The sequence below is a fragment of the Otolemur garnettii genome, unplaced genomic scaffold (assembly GCF_000181295.1).
Source record: "Otolemur garnettii isolate 467f Iridium unplaced genomic scaffold, OtoGar3 scaffold00025, whole genome shotgun sequence".
NCBI classification, from domain to species: domain Eukaryota; kingdom Metazoa; phylum Chordata; class Mammalia; order Primates; family Galagidae; genus Otolemur; species Otolemur garnettii.
This window is the reverse complement of record NW_003852420.1, coordinates 15,183,974-15,203,767: the sequence shown is the minus strand read 5'-3', so window position 1 is coordinate 15,203,767 and position 19,794 is coordinate 15,183,974. Positions and strand designations below refer to the sequence as shown.

Here is a 19,794-nt window from a genome sequence, read left to right as displayed (position 1 = left end):
TCATGGGATTAGTGCAGTTGTTTCTGTATACAATCTGAAATACTTTCGTCCAAATGGTTAACATAGCCTCCATGTCATTTTCTTAGTTGTTGTGTTAAGACATTTATATTCTACATTTAGTAAGATTCACATGTACCCTTATAGGATAATTCATAGGTGTGATCCCACCAATCACCCTCCCTCCACCCATCCTCCCCTCTCCCCTCCCCTCCCTTTCCCCATATTCTTGGGCTAAAATTGGGTTATAGTTTTCCTATGATAGCTATAAATTAGTTACAATGATTCTTTTAGTATTACCATAGAAACACTCTGATTGTGTTGGTGCCATGCACACTTGTGCTTTATTTTGCAAGTATTTCAGTCCACTTGGAATTAGCCAGCCCCTCCCATAGTCCTTGCAGACATGAATGGCATAAGGTTAAGTGCAACAGCCACCAGGTTTTTAAAAACAATGGCTTCAGAAAGTCCTTTATCATGATTCATTCGCAGGGGCTAATTTAATTAGTTGTGATGCCCCTGCATTCCATGAATCACTATCACTTTTGAGGGTTTGATTCTTGGAATCAAGCTTGGGACAAAATATGATATCAATCAGAGTCTGTAAAAGAAAATAGAAACCACACATTTACTTTAATGAACAAATTAGTATAAGTAAATGATTAAATTACATTGAAAGATTGAAGTTATCTCAGACAGTGGCTGGATGAAGTACTGGCCAACAAAGAGAAGACTTTGGGGCTGTAAGACCCTGAAAGATTTTAGGGAATGAAATGGGAAAATTGGGCTCAGCTTTCTGAGGGGGAGACACCACCCAGATGATTTTGGTACCTCAAGGTCTTGGAGAAGGATCCGCATGGAACCAGAGACCAGATGTTTGAGGACCAGATGTTTGAGCTCCTGTTGGCTGGTGCAATATTCTAAAGGGGCATGATAAGGTGGGTTTGGGGAGAATTAAAAAGAAAACAACCTATAAACACATACCAGCTTTCCCTGATTAGGTGAAGAACCATTGCTGAGTGATGCTTGGAGGAACAGAAGTAAATAAGAAGCTTTTTTTAGTCCTCCTTTGGCCTTGCGACCTCTACTGCCAGACCCTAACAAGGAGCAAACCAGCGAAGAAGTCACATGGTTTACAGTATCCCAAACCCGGAATTACTAAACAGAGTACAGAAAGATTAAACTAGGAGCTAAGAGACAAAAGCTTAATAATTGGGGCCTGGTGTGGTGGCTTACACCTGTAATTCTAGCACTCTGGGAGGCTGAGGTGGGCAGATCACTTGAGCTCACAAGTTCAAGACCAGGCTGAGCAAGAGCAAGACCTTGTCTCCAAAAATAGCCAGGCATTGTGGCAGGCACCTGTGGTCTCAGCTACTCAGGAGGCTGAGACAAGAGAATTGCTTGAGCCCAAGAGTTTGAGGTGGCTGTGAGCTATGACATGATGGGCCTCTATTGAGAGCCACAAAGTGAGACTTTGTCTCAAAAAAAAAAAAAGCTTACTAACTACCAGTTTATTTAAAAGAGTAAGTGATGTAATGTATGTAAAGTGCATGGAAGAGTGCTGGGAATGAATCAAAACTTTTAAAAAGATAATGATGAGGAAGAAAAAGGGGAGGAGGAGTGGGTGGGGAGTAATTTGGAGTAGTCATCTAAGGTGCCCATTGTGGCTTGAGGGACATGGAGACTGAATAAGCTTCATTGGTGTTGGACATTAAGGAGATTGTGTCTGATCTAGAGCAAGTTATTATGAGGAGTTGGAGGAAGAAGCCAGATTACACAAAACTACACAGTGGGTGAAGGTGAGGAAGGCGAGGCAGTGAATAGCAGTGTGTCTTTTGATCAGTTTGGTGATACAGGGAAGAAAACAAGGGTTACCAGGCCTAAAATAAAATTTCTCCCATAAACCACAACTTTGTAGACTATTCTTGCCTGAGGGCACTTAGAGGGTGAGATAGCACCCTCACTGTACAGGGTACTGTGATCAAAATAATGGAGCTACTCAAGTCACAGAATCAGTTCAGGAAGCACTCAGACAAGACAGGAAGCCTTGTTTATTCTCCTTTGGGAAACTCTGTGCCAGAGTGTTCAGGTATTTCTGGGATAAAGGATGAATTAACCCAGGCACTCTCTCTTACCTTTCAGACATTCATTGTTATGATCAGACCCACCACCATTTCCGGTTATTGTCCCCCCGACCCCCATGACACTGTGGAGGCTGGAGAGTCTGAAGTTCAGAGCTGCAAGAAAATTTATTGTGGGAAGGTGACAGGGAATCAGCACATAGATTCTCATGAAGATTCCCAGGGAAAATGGCCTCCATACCCAGAGAGCTCGGGGATCTTTGGGTCCAGGGTGGGTAACACAAGTCCAAGCTGCAGCTGAGTAATCAACATGATCTATGCAGGTGGCTGGAGCGTAGATGTTCCGGGAAGGAGATTAGGATTCTGTGTGAAACAGTGCAGGTATTAGTCAACTTCATACTCTTTCTAAGCAGTCGGTTACCCAGTTCTGACAGCCTTTCCCCCTCCTCCCTGTCCCCTTCACATTGGTACTGCTGTCCACTGTCCATGGTGCTGAAACATATTCCTGTCCAGTCACCCATCCACTGTCTGTCTCTGCACAATGTATTCTCCCTGTTTCTCTGGATTCCTTCTGATCAGTTAAGATGAACCTCCCTCTCCACCATGGCCTACTTCAGGACAGAAGGATGCAAAATATTAATGGATGACCTCTTTGATCAAAAGACTTATTTCTTAACTTTTAATGTTGGTGGCTTATTCACATTTGTAAAACATGGTCTAGTCTGAAACAAATATGTCTGTGGGCTGAATATGATATGAAGGCCACACATTTGGGACTTCTATGATATGTGGAAGCCTAGATGTATTGGTAGGGACAAAATGAGGTGCTCTATGCCTTTCAATGTCTTGCAACTGGCAGCAAATTAGCTTGGTTAAAGCTGCACTGTCCATATGTAGCCACTAGTTGCATGCGAATAATAGTATTTGAAATGCAGCTAGGCCAAATTGAAATGTGCTATATGCATAAAATATACACCAGATCAAAGACTTGATACAAAAGCATAATGTAAAATATTTTATTAATAGCTCTTATGTTGATTACATGTCAAAGTGATAAGGTTTTGGCCATACTAGGTGAATAAAATAATGACTAAAATCAGTATTATCTGTTTATTTTTCCTTTTAAAAAGTCTTTGCCAAAAAATTTAAAATTTTATGCATTTTTCATCTTATATTCTATTGGACGGCATTGGTATAAAGTATTACATAGCTAAGGTAATCAACCAAGGATATAGACTTAATTATAACATAGGACACTCAATTCTTAGGTCCCCTGTCATGGACTATATCTTCTTCTTAGCATCTCAATTCATTAATGTGCCCTGATCCTTGGATAGGGTGTGTACAGCCCACTACAAACTTACCCTTACTCCTTGGTGGATACCTCCATTCCCTGTGACTTCCATGACCTGTCACTCAGAGTGTCTCCCCCTTGTCCAGAGCACCTGATCCTTTCCTACTCCCATGTATTTGAACATGCTGCATCCTCTGCTCAAAATGTCTTTCCCCACAAAGAACCTCTTAGTCATTCTTTAATACCCAGTTTAAATCCTGCCTCCCCTGTGTAGATTCCTAGAAGTCCTTTTCTGGGTCTTGTCTCTCTACTTCCTTGGAACCTCAACCAGAGCACCTTGCTGTGCACAAAATTGCCTATTTATTTGTTTTATCCCTGACTGGGGGGCTCTTGAGGTTGGGAGCCATGTATGATTCATCTTTGGAATCTTGGCACTTGGGATAATACACAGAATAGCGTAAAGTCCTTGACTTCATGAAGTCTACGTTCTAGTGAGGGAGACAGAAAAGAAACTATTAATATAGCAAGGAAGTCAGATAATATTGAGTGTTATAAAGAAAAATAAAGCAGGGAAGGCATGGCAGATGTGCCTTTTTTGAAAGACTTGAGATGGTAACTCCCAAGAAGAATGGTTACACATAAATACACAATAAGTCTGGGCGCAGTGGTTCACACCTGTAATCCTAGCACTCTGGGAGGCCGAGGTGGGTGGATTGCCTGAGCTCACAGGCTCAAGAACAGTCTGAACCAGAGCAAGACCTCGTCTCTAAAAAAATAGCCAGGCTTGTGGCAGGTGCCTGTAGTCCCAAGTTACTTGGGAGGCAGAGGCAAGAGAATCGCTTGAGCCCAAGAGTTGGAGGTTGTTGTGAACTATGACACCACAGCACTCTACTGAGGGCAACAAAGTGAGACTTTGTCTCAAACAAAACAAAACAAAACAACCCCCCCCAAAATACACAATAAACAAATGAACAGTGACATCTCCATTTTACAGAAACACCTTTCCTTTTCTCTGCCAAATATTACTCTTGTAAAGATATTGCCTATAACTTAGCTCCCTCCATACTCCAGATGTGCTGACCTCCATTCTTTGATTCAGAAAGAACTCTCCTGCCTCAGGGACTTTGCACATGCTCATATTCTTGCTTATGGCACTTTTCTCCTGGTCTGGCACAACTTCTTCTACCTTATTGTTCAGTGCTCAGTCAACATGTCTCTTCCTAAAACAGCTTTCTGTCTGACTATATTAATTTGATGCCTTCCTTTCTGTCCTTGCCTTAGTTACTCTTCCTTACAGCCTCCGGATGTGTTTTTATTATAATATCCATCGTCCTCTGGAATTTAGTTGATTGTGTAGCTGTTTCTTTGTTCACTGTTAATATTCCCAACTCGGGCTCGGCGCCTGTGGCTCAAGCGGCTAAGGCGCCAGCCACATACACCTAAGGTGGCGGGTTCAAATCCCCAGCCTGGGCCCACCAAACAACAATGATGGCTGCAACCAAAGAATGGCCAGGCGTTGTGGCGGGCGCCTGTGGTCCCAGCTACTTGGGAGGCTGAGGCAGGAGACTCGCTTGAGCCCAGGAGTTGGAGGTTGCTGTGAGCTGTGATGTCATGGCACTCTACCCAGGGGGATAGCTTGAGGCTCCGTCTCAAAAAAAAAAAAAATTCCCAACTCGAATACAAGCTCCCAGAGATCAGAGTCCTCATCTGTCTTCATTGTTGTATTCCCAGCATTTAGAATAGTGTCTCGTGTATAGCAGATACTATTCCTTCATAACTAAAATTTTTTTGGATATGAACGACACACTTATGATTCCCCTAAAGGGTAAAGTCAATCACTAAGGAAGGAAAATATATTCTGGTCTCTCACCAGATTGGTCCAAACGTAGCTCCTTCTCTTTGGAGATATTTAGATGGTGACTTGGTACTTGTTCTCCTGCAGTAGCCCACCTAGAATGCAAAACAGATGCCTCAGATAGCAGGGGTGGAGGAGGCTCAGAGAGGCCAGAGGAGTTCTCCTGCTCCAGCCGGGAGGAGAGTGGGGTTAGGGGATAAGCCAAAAGTTTGGAGATGGAAGGCTGAGGCTTGAAGCTCACTGAAAATTCTTTATCGAAGCAGTGCAGTGACTACTAGCGTGGGCTGTGTAGCTGGGTGATGTGGGTTCATTCTGGCTCTGCCACTCTCTTCCATGGAAGTATGGACAAACATTTTGATATCCCTTTGCCTACATTTCCTCATCTGTAAAACACAGCTAGTGTTAATACCTACCCCATAGAGTTATTGTGTGCACTGATCAAGCTGATATATGTGAAGTCTTCAAAGTACTTGGCATGTAGTGAGGCACTTTGCAAATAGTTAGCTCTTATTGTTATTATTTCTTGCTGAGTAATTTGGGACAAATCACTTAAATTTCCCGGTCCGTGGTTTCTGTAGATTGGGGAACAACCACCTCCTCCTCAGCTGATCACTTAGGAGCTCATACATGGGAATGAGACAGTGGGGGAGGCTGGCATTATGGAAGCCAGAGTCCCCATTTTCCCCTGGCCATCTCTCCAAAATGGTGGCCCAATAGCAGAGTGAAATTGTTGGCTGAGCTGGGTCACCCATTTGGGAGGTCTAAGGCCCATCCAGATCAATTGCCTCCAGCTCCCTCCCTCACAAGGAATGAGCTCCCTCCCAATGAAGGTGTGTGAAAATTGGTTGCTGAAAGAGCTGCTTAAGGGAACTTTAGAACCTCCAGCACCTCCGACTTGGCAGGCTAGCGAACACTCAGTGAGTGAAGGGTAGACCTTTCAACCCAGCGGTTCTTTTGGTTTTCAGTTTGCCGCTGGGGGCCTAAGCTGCCAAGATTCAAACTTGTATTTGTTGCTTTGAGTTCTAGCAAAAATGGCAACTGTGGGTGCTTGAGGTAGAGACACTGCAAGGAGGAAGTCTTTATCTGGGCTGAAACCTGGTCCATTTCCTGCCCACCAGGCCAGACCATACTATTTAAGAGGAGAGTATAGGAGCAGTTGTCAGATATTCTTTCCAGAGAAGCCTCCGTTCGTATTTCAGCTTCTCTAAGCTCTCGGGACCAGAGTAGAATTGAAACCAGCATCCTTAGCTAGCGATGGGGTTTCATTCAATAGCCGGTGCAGGCACAGGGCTTCCCTCTGGCCTCGGCACACTGGACTCCCTCAAGGAACAGCAGCTGAGTTTATTAAGGTTGTTATTATTAAGAACCATTCTACCTCAGCAAAGGAGAGATTTGGGGTCTAAGAGAAGTGTCTGAGTGAGGTAAGGGCAGATGAAATGAAAAGGTTGAGGGGGGCGTCTTGAGCTTCTTCCCAGATGTTTCTGTCCCTCCCTACCCACTTTTAGTACTTACTCATGAGCGCATAAGCTACACTAGGGTCCATGTTAAGCAGTGTCATTCTAATGAGAGGACACAGCTGAAAGACAAGAACAGAAGCAATGTTAGGAGGAAGGCTCAGCCTGCTGAGAAAGCCTAAAGGTAATTCTCCTGAGTCAACCTGAGCTCAGGAGTTCAAGACCATGGGTTTTGGGGACAGACTGTCCTGGGGTCACTTGTCAGCTCAGCCAGTTGGCAGCTGAATAACTCGGGTAAGTCATTGGCCCTCTCTGGGAACTTTTCTTAAATTTGGAAAATGTAGATAATATTGTTACCCCGAGTATGGGATTGTTTAAAGGATGAGGTGATATCATTCCAGATAATTGGCCCAGCGCATGCATGCTTAATGAGTGTTACCATTAATTTTAGGGTTACTTATAGTCGTTTTACTGATAAGGAAACTGAGCCTTGCAGAAGCTTGTCAATTCAACTCCAGTCACGTGGATGCTGATTTTGACTTGGAGAATTAAATAATGTCTGTGAAACACTTCACCAGTGCCTGATTGCGGGATGGGAGCTTAATAAAAGCCACTCCATCATTCCCTAACTCTCCTCCTTGGGAGATTACCTCCCACTTCATTAAGAAGAGCCATGTCATGTTCTGGGTCTCAACTCAAAAACTAAAGGAACCAGCTGGTGTGATGGCTCACACCTGTAATCTTAGCACTCTGGGAGGCTGAGGCAGGTGGATGGCTTGAGCTCAGGAGTTTGAGACCAGCCTGAACAAGAGTAAGACCCTGTCTCTAATAAAAATAGAAAAATTAGCTAGGGGTGGTGGTGCATACCTGTAGTCCTAGCTACTAGGGAGGGTGAGGCTTGAACCCAGGAATTTGAGGTTGCTGTGAGTTGGGCTGATGCCACAGCACTTTAGCTTGAGCAACAGAATGAAAACCAAACCAAACCAAAACAAAACTGAAGTAACCAGGGTTTGCATACTTACTTTTTCTCCAAAATTGTTGGCTATGACAGTTTTCAAGACTTTCTCTATGTTTCCCAGAAAAAAATTTGTTATCGGCTGGGTTCTAAGTGAAAAATGAGGAAAATGTACAGAAACAGATTTAATCTCCCAAACTCTCTTTTCACACCACTTCTTTGCTCCATGGCCCTGAATTGCTCCAAGTTTACTCCTCATCCATCGTATCCCATGACCCAGCCTTGCCTGACTGCTCCAGCCTATCCTCTATGGCTCCTTAAAATTAATCTTTCCATTTAAATCGTCTGGCCTGCATCAGTGTTACCTGTATTATCTTCTCTGTGACTATTTCGCATTCCAATTCAACCATCCTATTAAGCCAAGCCAATTGGTTTCCAATAGAAAACTCTTCCTGACCATTCTAGCCAACTCTGAGTCTCTCCTTCCTGCACACTCTCCCATTTCTGTGAATATCTGATGCTACAGTAGCACTTATCTCCTCTGCCAGATGGCCTGGGTCTGTGTAGAAGGAATAGCATAAGGTCCTTCATCAGCTGGGGGAGATGAGAGAGGAGCAGGAAGTAGCAGAGTCAGGGTGTCTTTACACCCTGTTCTTGACTTAGAGTTTCTAACCTTTCCAGGTGTGGGTGAACCTGTCTTATTCTTAGGCAAAGGGTTTATGTCATTGCCTGGAAATCAGCTGTGATCTACTGCTTTTAGACCAGTGGTTTTCAACCTTCCTAGGTTGCCACGACCCTTTAATACAGTCCCTCATGTTGTGGTGACCCCCAACCATAAAATTATTTTCGTTGCTACTTCGTAACTGTAATTTTGCTACTGTTATGAATCGTAATATAAATATCTGATGTGCAAGATGTATTTTTATTATTACAAACTCCCCTGAAAGGAGTCACGACCACAGGTTGAGAACCACTGTTCTAGACTGAGGTCTCAGATTCTCCACAAAGGAGGGATTTTTGTTCTTCAATAAATCAAAAGACATGAAAGAGTGAGTATTTGCAGTTTTCAGAGGGGGAGATGGGCTGTGAATCAATGTTGCTGTATCTGGTCTGGTTTTCACTTATGTTTGAGCATGTCTGGAGGACATGACCAGAGGTCATGGGTCAGAAAGAATTCCACACACAGATCGTTCTAAAAAACATTGAGTAGCTGCGATGAATCAAAATAAAGAATTTGTGGGCTGGGCACTGTAGCTCACACTTGTGATCCCAGCACTCTAGGAGGCTGAGGTGGGTGGAATCCCTGAACTCAGGAGTTCAAGATCATCCTGAGCAAAAACAAGACCCTGTTTCTATAAAAATAAAAAAATTAGCTGGGCATTATGATGGGTGACTGTTGTCCCAGCTACTCGGGAGGTTGAGGCAAGAGGGCCACTTTAGCCCAAGAGTTTGAGGTTGCTGTGAGCTATGACACTACAGCACTCTACCCAGGGCAACAGAGAAATAAACAAACAGCAAAAAAGACAGGGCATAAAATGGCTTAGTGACAACCATTGCATCTGGCTCGATTTTTTTAAAATATCAAAGAAAAAGATGTTTTAAAAGAGATCATAAACTTAGAAGAAAACTCCAAAACTCTGATTAGCAAAAGGACAAAATGCTTGAAGACAGTTCCTCTAGAAAAGAAATGTCAGCGATTAATAAGCAAATAGTGGAATGCTTTCTACTGGTAGTCAAAGGAATAAAAATCATAGCGTCCCTGGGGTTTTCAACTTGTCAAAGGGACAAGATGTGAAAATGAAAATACTTGGTATTGATTTGATATAGAGCAAAACTCACCAGTGCCAGCTAGAGCCATGTCCGTTGGTTGGGATTTATTACTAAGGTGTTTGGGAAGTGAATTAGCAATGCTGTAGAACTAGTTTATCTTAGAACTTAGTTTATGGAGTCGGGAAGGATGTGTTGGGATTGGCAATCCATCAAGGACAGTAACTACCATGGCTTTCTGTGCTTTGGCCAAACCTCAGATGCGTGGCCTCTTGGCCAGGTGCCTGCGGATTCATATTGTTGGAGCATTTGTTGTATCCCTGGGGGTTGCAGCTTTCTATAAGTTTGCTGTGGCCGAACCAAGAAAGAAGGCATATGCAGATTTCTACAGAAATTATAATTCTATGAAAGATTTTGAGGAGATGAGGAAGGCTGATATATTTCAGAGGGTAAAATAATTTTGAAACATAAAGAATTTCTTTGGGCTGATTTACATAGACATTTGTCACTGACCTGTGTTCCTGGGCTATGAATATGAGTGATAAATAAACTATTGATAAATTTTTTAAAAAAGAACTTAGTTTATCCATTAAACTTATAGAATTGTTTATACTTTTGGTATAATCTTAGAAATCTATCATAAGGAAATAATAATTATTATAATTATAATTCACAATTTTTGGAAAAACTTCCTATCCCAAAATGTTCAGGATTATTTATGAAAGCAAAAAATTTAGAAATAACCTAAATGTCAACACAGGGCTGGGAAATCCACCCTTATTTCCCCTCCGTGTTATTTGGTGAACATCTTTTCATGTGACCAACGATACGACTTTTATAATAAATAAAATATTAAAGGCGTGTGAAGTCCTATTTACCACACACACCTCCATACATACAAAAGAACTATTTTGGGGGGTGCTGGTTTGCTGCTGACATCTTTGAGGTGAACATCACTGGCGGCTTCACAGCAACCAGCCAGATCAAGAACTCACGATTCTCTAAATTGGATCCGTATGGACTGAGGTGAGGTCCTGCAGTTTCCGAGAACAAATCGGTGGCTGCCATCGGGATTCATCTCCACACGAACCTGGAGTCCCAGGTCTCCTTGCACATCAGCTGTGAAAGGCTTCAAGAGTGGGGGGCTGTGGGGAGAAAGTGTGAAAGCCGGTAGGAGAGGGCCTGGTTCTAGCCCATTGGTTTTTTGAGTGAGCTTCTGCAGGTTTGAATAGAACCTTCCAAAACTCCTGGTAAAGGTTATTTCCTTGTTTGTTTTCAAAAGGAGTGATTGAGGACTAGAGAATCAAAGGGACTTTCTCCAAGTCCAGCCAGCATTTGGGGTATGTGACGGAGATCCGCTACCCCTGGCTCTGGGAACTGTCACAGAGGAAAATGCTGGTTCTAAGTACAGCAGCCTGTCGAAACTGAGGAAGTGCCTCGGACCATGGAAAGTCCTCTTTTAGAGGTCTCAAACTCCATTGCCATGAGGGCTGGGCTTGAAACCGGAATGAGTGAAGTGGACCTCAGCTAGTTTCACAGGGAGAGGTAAAGGCTGCAGGGACTGGAGAGTCCCATCCTCTGCAAACACACTGGGCAGGCCAGCCCCAGCCCCCAGGATGGCCCCTAGGCAATGGTGTCAGGAAACCCAGGGGATGCTGAGGTCCATGTCTGATTCTGTGTTCTTGTCTTTAGCCATATTCCCTCAGAGCTGGGTGGGCTCAGGAGTCTACACCAATGAAGGTGAGAGCGTCTGAACGGAGCAGGAGAGGAACCTGCCTAACTCGCTTGTTCCCCTCCGAGGGGCCCAGATTTGAACCAGTCAAGTATTCTGCAGGCCCTTAATTCTCCACGTGGGGGACCCAGGCCCAGAGAGGGTGAATGTGGCGCCCTGATCACACGAGTCTGTGGCTCCTTCCTTTGGTTGTGGCTGCTTCCCACACCCCTGTGCACCTGTGCAAAAACAGATGGAGCCCGCTGTTACTTACTTCACAGTCAAACCAAATGCCAGGGGTACGCGCAGCTCTCCCTCCCCTCCGGATTGGGTGACCTTCATGGACACTTTGAGCAGTTGAAGATTATGGATCTTCACTCTGGGGAAGAAAGGGCACAGCAGGGGAAGGTTGTGGGCCCTGCGGCAGGTGGACCTCGCTTTTTGCAAAGGCAGGTCTCTTGCAGAGCAGAAGTTAAATGTAGGCAAAGATCGTCACTCATTCAGCAGCCACGTAACTTACTGCTGTGGATTACAAGCACTGGGAATACAGCCCTGAGCAAAAAGAAGCTCTTGCCTCAATGTGTCTCAGGATGATCATGTTCAACAGTTTGCTCAGCACCAAACAGGCAGAAATCAATGAGTGAATAAATGGATACATAAAGGACTGAAAGCCACGTATGGTGGATGCTTGGGGAAAGTATATATATGTGTATGTGTGTGTGTGTAAAAGAATAAATCCAGTAAATGAATCCATATAGGACAGGTGACAGGCACTGTGAGGAAAAGGTCCTACAGGATCAGGGGATGGAAGGTGACATTGAGAACAGTAGAATTTTAGGTTCGGCGCCTGTAGCTCACTGAGTAGGGCACCAGCCACATGAAGCTGGTGGGTTTAAGCCTGGCCCAGGCCTGCTAAACAACAATGGCAACTGCAGCCAAAAAATAGCCGGGCATTGTGGCAGGCACCTGTAGTCCCAGCTATTTGGGAGGCCGAGGCAAGAGAATTGCTTAAGCCCAAGAGTTTGAGGTTGCTATGAGCTGTGATGCCTGGCACCCTACTATGGGCAGCATAGTGAGACTTTGTCTTAAAAAAAAAAAAAAAGAGAAAGAGAAGAGTAGAATTTTAGACAGGGTGAGGTAGTCAGAGAAAGTTTTTCAGAGGAATGGACAGTTTGGCAGAGTCATAACTGGAGTGAGAGTATGAGTCATGCAGGTGGTCGGGGGAAGAAGGGCCAGGCAGAGGTTAGAGCAAGTGTAAAAGCCGTGAGGTTGAAATGTGGTGGGTGTGTTTGAGGAGCAGGCTTCACGTGGTTGGTGGGGAGCAAGTAGGGGAGAACCGTAGGAAACAGGGTGAGGGAGATGGCCAGGGCCAGAGTGCATGGAGCCTGGTGGGCCAGTGGCAAGGACTTTGGGTTTGGTTCTGAGAGCAATGAGAAGGGCCTAGAGGGTTTGGGCAAGGGAGTCACAGGGTCTGCGCCATTTCTTAGAAAGACCCCTCTGGATAAGGGTAGAACAGAATAGAGGAGGTGGAGGTGGGGGCTCTGGGACAGTAAGTCAAGAGGTGAGATGATGGTAGCTCTTGCCAGAGGAAGTGGAGAAAATAGTCCGACGCTTGGGTGTGTTTTGAAGGCTGGCTGACAGGGTTTGCTGACAGGCTGGGTGGGGGTATGAGAGAGGCAGAGAGCCAAGGAGGATGTCAAGATTTCAGGCCAGAGCAACTGGCTGAGAGGAGCTGCCCTTAGCCAAGATGGGGATGGGGATGGAGGTGGAAATCAGTTGGTGAATTTTGGATGTATTAAATTTAAGATGCTGTGAGACAAGGGGCCTGGGACTTCCACACTCTGGTGGTCCGGTCTAACCTCAAAGTACAGTATCATTTACAACTATGCTTATTAGGTTATTGTTGTCATTGTCGCTGTTTTGTTACCTTCGCTTGGGGGCTTTTTGAGGACAGGGAGCTGGGAAAGGATTTTACCCGTGTTATTTTATTGAAGGCTCACAACAGCCCTGCAGGGTAGATGTAGTTATTCCACACTGGAGAGGGGCATACCTTGGGGTTCAAAGAGGGGAGCAGACATCCTCTTCCCAGACAGGACTGAATTCCTGTGTGCGTCTCTGTCTTCAACACCCCCCCAGTTCCTGCCTTTGCCCCCGGTGGGAATTTCTCCCGGCCAGAGAATCTCAGGCCATCAGAGCCGGAAGGGCTCTTTGCTGAAAGAAAGGCCTCTGCAAAGTCAGGATGTGGGGAGAGCTCTGCCAAACCAACAAAAGCCAGGACCACTCACCTAACGAGGTCACCCAGGCCTGACTCATAGTGGAGGGCATTCTTCAGTGATTCCTGGAGGTCATTTGGTAGCAAGGGAAGAATATTACTCTCGAGGAATTCTTTAATATCTGAAAAAAAAATGACATTCAGATGCCAAAGATTCTCAGATGCAAGCTTGTCCTTCAAGCCCATGGTGCACACTTGCTGTTCATCTATTCTCTCTGGCCTGCGGGGTGCTGGGCACATTGCAGACACCACATCCAGCTGGTATTTCCCAGGGCCTACTGTGTGCCAGTGCCATGCCAGGGGCTGGGCTGCCCAGCGAGAACAGACTGGACACCCTGCCCTCTGGATTTGGTGTGCTGGTGGGGACAAGGGGGACAGATGATGACACAGCAAATAAAGAACCAAGCAGAGTCAGGTGCAAACAAGTGCTGCGGAGGGGCTGGTCTCAGCAAGACACTGACTGATCAGGCAGGACCTCAGCCAGTTCTCTACGGCCAGGTCCTGGCTCCCCATATTTCAGTTCATGGGGAGGCTGGAGTTCTAGGGTGCTGTGGGAGAGATATCTGAGCAAAAGATAGTTTTCAAGTGGTATAGGAAAAAATGTCAGTACTTTAATCATGGTGGCTTTATAGGGATGCTCAGCTGAGCACCAGGAGCTGAGAACTGGATGGGGTGCTGCTTTAAAATGCAGGGATGTGAGGGGAGGTTTGTTTGTTTCTTTCTTTCCTTTCTTTCTTTTTTTTGAGACAGACTATGTTGCCGGTAGAGTGCCATGGTGTCAGAGCTCACAGCAACCTCCAGCTCTTGGGTTTAGGCGATTCTCTTGCCTCAGCCTCCCGAGTAGCTGAGTCTATAGGTGCCCACCACAATGCCCTGGCTATTTTTTTTTTTTTTTTTGGTTGTCATTGTTGTTTAGAAGGCCCAGGCTAGGCTTGAACCCGCCAGCTACGGTGTATGTAGCTGGCACCCTACTGACTGAGCTATGGGCACTGAGCCGGGAGGTCTTTCTGAAAAGGCAACATTTTAGAGACTTAAAGGAAGGGAGGCAGGTGTGTTGCCAGTTAGGGGACAAGTGTTCAGGGCAGAGGGAACAGGGGCTGCTAAGGCCTGGGTTCGCCCGCATGCTGAGGAGCCTGAAGCAGGGGTGTGGGAGAGGGGGAGTTAGGCCAGTTGGGCAGGGCCAGTTCTTGTAGGATTGGGTCCTTGGATAGAGGAAGCAGGGCACGGTGACAGGGAAGGGGAAAATCTTGGGAAATGAGGATTAAATGAAGTGGTGAGCAGGATCTAAGAATGAATGGCATTAACTATGTCCTGGGCATGATTCTAATAAGAACTTAACTGGCACTGGCTCAGGGTCTGGACTTTGAAAAGAATCTGAGGTCAAGGCAGGATTCAAGGCAAGACCCAAGGGGAGCTGGTCTTACTATCAAGGAGCAGTGAGGGTTGTTCAATGTAGTCACGCAGCGTAGCAGAGGATGAGGCATGCAGCCCACAGAGGAGAACCAGGAGGCCTGAGACCTTCAGCATCTCAAATCAGTTCCCTGTGGGGGATTAGGGCAAAAGGTCAGTTTGGGGGAAACTCCCTAGGAGATCTTCCTAGAGTTTAGATCTGAGGTGGCCACAGCACTCATGTGGCCATCTTATAGATAGGCCCACTGAGGCTGAGAGCAGGGACATGTGCTTTTCCTCAGAGTATTGAGCAGAAAAGAGAATGTCCAAAAGATGAAGACATGTGGCTTTTCCTACAGGGACACATCCTTGCCCAGCAGGGCTGCCCTCAGATGCTGTGAGAGACAGCACACGTAACAGTTACAAGGACATTCTCTGACGCTCTCGGCCTCTTACCGGTAGTGGGACTATGGGGATTAGGGAAAGTTGCTTCCCCACACAGTGCTGTGCAGGGCACACTATGCTCATTTGACAGCGAAGCATCAGTGGCGATGGGCCTGGCTTCAGGGGCAGAGGCCTGGGATGGAATCCCAGCTCTGTCTCCTACTTGTTGGGGAACTTGGGTAACAGATGCCTTGGTCGCCTCACCTGGAAAATGAGGACGCAGCATCTCATACCTCCCTCTTGGCTTTGTCTTAAGTACATGTCATGGCACCCTTGCATGTGATAAGTGCCATAAGTGATGGCTATGGAGCTGAAGAGTCCAAGGACTTGCTTTCCTGAGTGGTGAGGAGCGTGTCAGCAGATGGACAGATGGGCCCAGGATGAGGGACAAGGGCTGGAGTATGTGAACAGTTTGCAGCGCTCCTGGGCTGGAGCCCTCTGCGTGGATGGTGCACTCCCGGGCCCGGGATTGGTCTCAGGACCTTGGCACACACTTCACACACCCCAGAGGGTCAAGGACATGCATGCAGATGTTGGCGTGACATTCTGGGGCTTTAAGCAAGTGGCGATGCAAATGGCCCCGAGGGGGACCGAAGACTAACAGGGGCGTGCTGGTGGTTACTAGTTCTCTCTTTAGCTACTTGAGAGATTCAGGGAAGACTTTCAGCCCAGTTCCCCGTCCCTGGTCCCTGTTCTTGTTTGGTCTAGCATTTTAATTTTGGTGACCTGCTTTTAGATAAGTAGAAAAATGAGAAAATAAAGATATATACAAAGAAAGAACAAAGTAAATAAAAATCAATTCACAGAGATAACTTCTGTTGTCTCTTCCTTCAGAAGTTTTTCTTTACATATACATGAATTTTGTGCAACATCGTGATAAACCAGGACTGTCCTGCCAGGCTCCTCTAGAATCACTTATTTGGGGAGAAACATATTATGCCTATCTTTCTACTGTCTTTTTTTGTTTGAGATAGAGTTTCACTATGCTGCCCTGGGTAGAGTGCTGTGGCATCACAGCTCACACCAACCTCTAACTCTTGGGCTTAAGTGATTCTCTTGCTTCAGCTTCCCAAGTAGCTGGGGCTATAGGCACCCACCACAGGGGCTGGCTATTTTTTTGTTGCAGTTGTCATTGTTGTTTAGCAGGCCTAGGCCGGGTTCGAACCCGCCAGCCTCAGTGCATGTGACTGGTACCGTAACCACTGTGCTACCGGTGCCAAACCATCCTTCTACTTTCTTATCTGTACAACTTTCTGACACATGGTTTGACCAATGTTCATTTAATCAGTCTCCTCTTTGGGGCCATTTTGGTTATTTTCATCTTCATGTTTTTATCTCAAACAGCACTGGTGTCAACATCCTTAGGTGTTTTTCTCAGCTTACCTGTCACCTTATGTCCCATGAAGCATTTTCTGGGCATAACTGATCTCGAAGTTGTTTTCATAAATACACAAGCATTGTCTGTGTCGAACCTTCCCACCCGACTCTGAGCCCCAAGTGAGTAGTTACACAGTCCTCATCAAACCTAAGTTCAAATTCCATCTGCTAAGTTCTGGTTTGATCGTGACCGAGTAGCTTGCATCAGACTAATCCTCCCAAGTCAAGTCAACTTTAAGAGATGGAAATATATAAAAATACTGAGGGTGATGATGAGAAACTGCACAGGCACAATCTGAAAGCCTATGATTCTTGAGAAAGGGGCATCATTCAAGGGGAGGTTCACATTCTCCCCCACCTTTTGCCTGAGGTCATTTTCCAAAATACCTCTAGGGAAATAGAGTCCAAGCATACAGGGCCAATCTTCCTGGGCTGAAGAGACAGAAAATGGAACTTGGGACTTTCAGACTGATGGGAGTTGAAGGCAAAATCCCAAAGAGGAAAGTGCTGTAGGGAAGGATCCTTGAAATGGGGCTGCACATTTCCCTCAAGCAATGTGAGACTCTTAACATGTCCATCTAGCAGAAAACAGCAGCTGCAAGTCAAAAAGCTGAACGGAGATTTTATCACCTCTGCTGGGCAGTATTAAAGAAACCCCGGTTGGAGGCAAAGTGACCTTGGTTGATACCTTGGGCTTTCAGTTAAGACCCAGAAGATTAGCCAAGTGCTGTGGTACACGCTTGTCATCTCAGCCATTTGGAAGACTGAGGCGGGAGGATTGTTTCAGCCAGGGAGTTCAAGGTCAGCCTGGGCAGCATAGCAAGATCCTATCTCTACAAAAATGCTATGACATTATGCAGCCAGAAGATTACACTCCAGGGGAAGGGCCGTGCCCTGGGAATAAAGTCTACCCATAGAACAAGACCAAAATCATTCTGTCCTAAGAAAACATAAATCTAAGTCTTAGCAGCATCAAAGTGATCTGCTGATACTCTATCTTTCTGCTTTCTTCCTTCCTTTTGGGGAGAAGATTATGTCATGAAGAGCCCCTACAATTTGTCACCATAATGTTCGGCATCCAGTAAAAGATTATGAGGCATGCATGCTATGAAAAAGAGATCAATGGACTAAAAACCAAGAAATTAAAATGTGCAGTAAAACATTTTAATGTTAGGAGTTTGCCCCATAGAGGAGTCAAATATTCAAATATTGAGCAGACAACAGAGTGAGCAGCCCACAAAGGGTGAGAAAGAGACCCAAGACCTTCAATGGCTTGTGGTAATACCTGTGGGGATCCCAGGTAAGCAGAGTCAGTTTTGGAGCCCCTTTGGGAGATTCTCTATGGAGCTAAAAGTGGCTTGGGAGAGACCAAAGGACTCATCTAGACTCATTCCTACTCACCCAACACCCATTTTACAGATGGGACACTGAGGCTCAGAGGAGGCTTAGGCTTTTCCTGAGGCCTTTGGCTGTGTATATTTTACCCTGCTCCTCCTAAAACCCCCTTATTATGAGGACTCAACAAGCATTTTGAAAACTTCTTGCCCTGATATCACTAAAGGGAAGTTAATTTTAGACTTGCAAATTAAAGTTTCTTCTTCTTCCTCCCTGGTCCTGACAATGCCCTTAGAAGATTTTCAGACTAATAGTCGGAAGAAGGGGAGGGGCCTAGGAGAGCCTCTGCTACCGGGTGCTGGCACTGACTCCTTGCAATGGCCTTTCCTGGGAGACAAATATTGACACACTTTAAAGAGTAGGAAATAGGCTGGGGTCCTGTGGCTCAAGCGCCTAAGGCACCAGCCATATACATCTAAGCTGGCGGGTTCAAATCCAGCCTGGGCCCGCCAAACAACAATGACAGCTGCAACCAAAAAATAGCCAGGCACTGTGGTGGGCGCCTGTAGTCTCAGCTACTTAGGAGGCGGAGGCAGGAGACTCGCTTGAGCCCAGGAGTTGGAGGTTGCTGTGAGTTGTGATGCCATTGCACTTCACCCAGGGCGATAGCTTGAGGCTCTGTCTCAAAAAAAAAAAAAAAAAAAAAAAATTAGAAAACAAAGCGATCCACATATTGTATTTGTCATTATGTGCGTGTTATTTATGCATTTAAAGTTTAGAAAGGACTGTAAAGGAATACAAATTTCTGTTAACTTCACAGTTGAAATAAAAAGATTTTTTCAATCATGCTTTAAAAAATGAGTTAACTAAAACCTTAACATAATAAAAATTAATCATGAAAATTATTTATAAAGTAAAAGCATTTGGATGATGTCACACTAGCCCTTTTTGGTCCTGGGAGGTAAATTGTATCAAAGAACTAGGCTTGGAAAACACAAGGGCACATAAATAACAGGTTCCTAGACTGAAAGACCAAATGTCTCTACAGCTTAGAGAATATTGGGGGATAGGGAAGAGGATATTGAAGGTCATGGGTAGTCTCAGGTGTACTTGACACTGACAAAGGCAAAGTTACTGCTGATTTGGGCTGTAGTGAATGACTTAGAATGGTTTCCTTTTCACCCTTTGCACTGAAAATGTCAGTTCCAAGGACAATAAGCAGGGCAACTATCCAGAAAGGAAATCAGCACCCAACTTTAACTTCTTAAAAAAGAAAACTAAAGCATGTCTCCTTATGCAGACCCTTACACCATATCTTAATATCCCAATTACACAACATACAAACCAAGAATTTTCTCTGTATTTCTCTCCCTTCATGTTTTAAAGTGCAAAGGGAACACCTGGAATCTTGTCAGAATGCAAATTCTGATTCAATAGATGTAGGGTGGAGTTTGAGCTTTTGCATTTTTTTTTTTTTAGTTCCTGCACTTTTAATAAGTTTTCAGCTAATGCCAATGCTTTTTTGGTCTCTGGATCACACTTTAAATATCAAGGTTCCATGTGGATATCCTGAGGACTTGCTTTTCAGACTGTATGACCTTCAGATGTATTCAGTAAGAGCTCACTATTCACAGTATATGCAAGACCTGTGCTTTGAAAATTTATAACATTGCCGAGAGAAATCAAAGATGACCTGGATAAAGGGAGAGATAGGCCATATACATGAATCAGAAGACCCAATATTATTAAATTGTTAGTTTTCCCCCTACTGGTCTATGTGTGGATCCAGCACGATCCCAATCAGTATTCCAGCAGACTTTGGGGAGGGGGTTTCTTTGATAATATGGTCTTAAACTTTACGTG

General features: G+C 45.1%; 1 protein-coding gene across 1 annotated transcript in view; it reads right to left on the bottom strand.

Moving 5' to 3' along the window:
- Positions 1 to 10,394: 10,394 nt before the first annotated feature.
- The window catches only part of BPIFA2 (BPI fold containing family A member 2), a 30,536-nt gene continuing 21,136 nt past the window's right edge, over positions 10,395 to 19,794 (bottom strand). The window contains exons 7-8 of the mRNA XM_012804085.1: positions 11,389 to 11,493; positions 10,395 to 10,548 (exon numbers count right to left, since the gene is read on the bottom strand). Coding sequence (XP_012659539.1) covers positions 10,395 to 10,548; positions 11,389 to 11,493 — 259 coding nt within the window. The remainder of the gene's footprint in view (positions 10,549 to 11,388; positions 11,494 to 19,794) is intronic.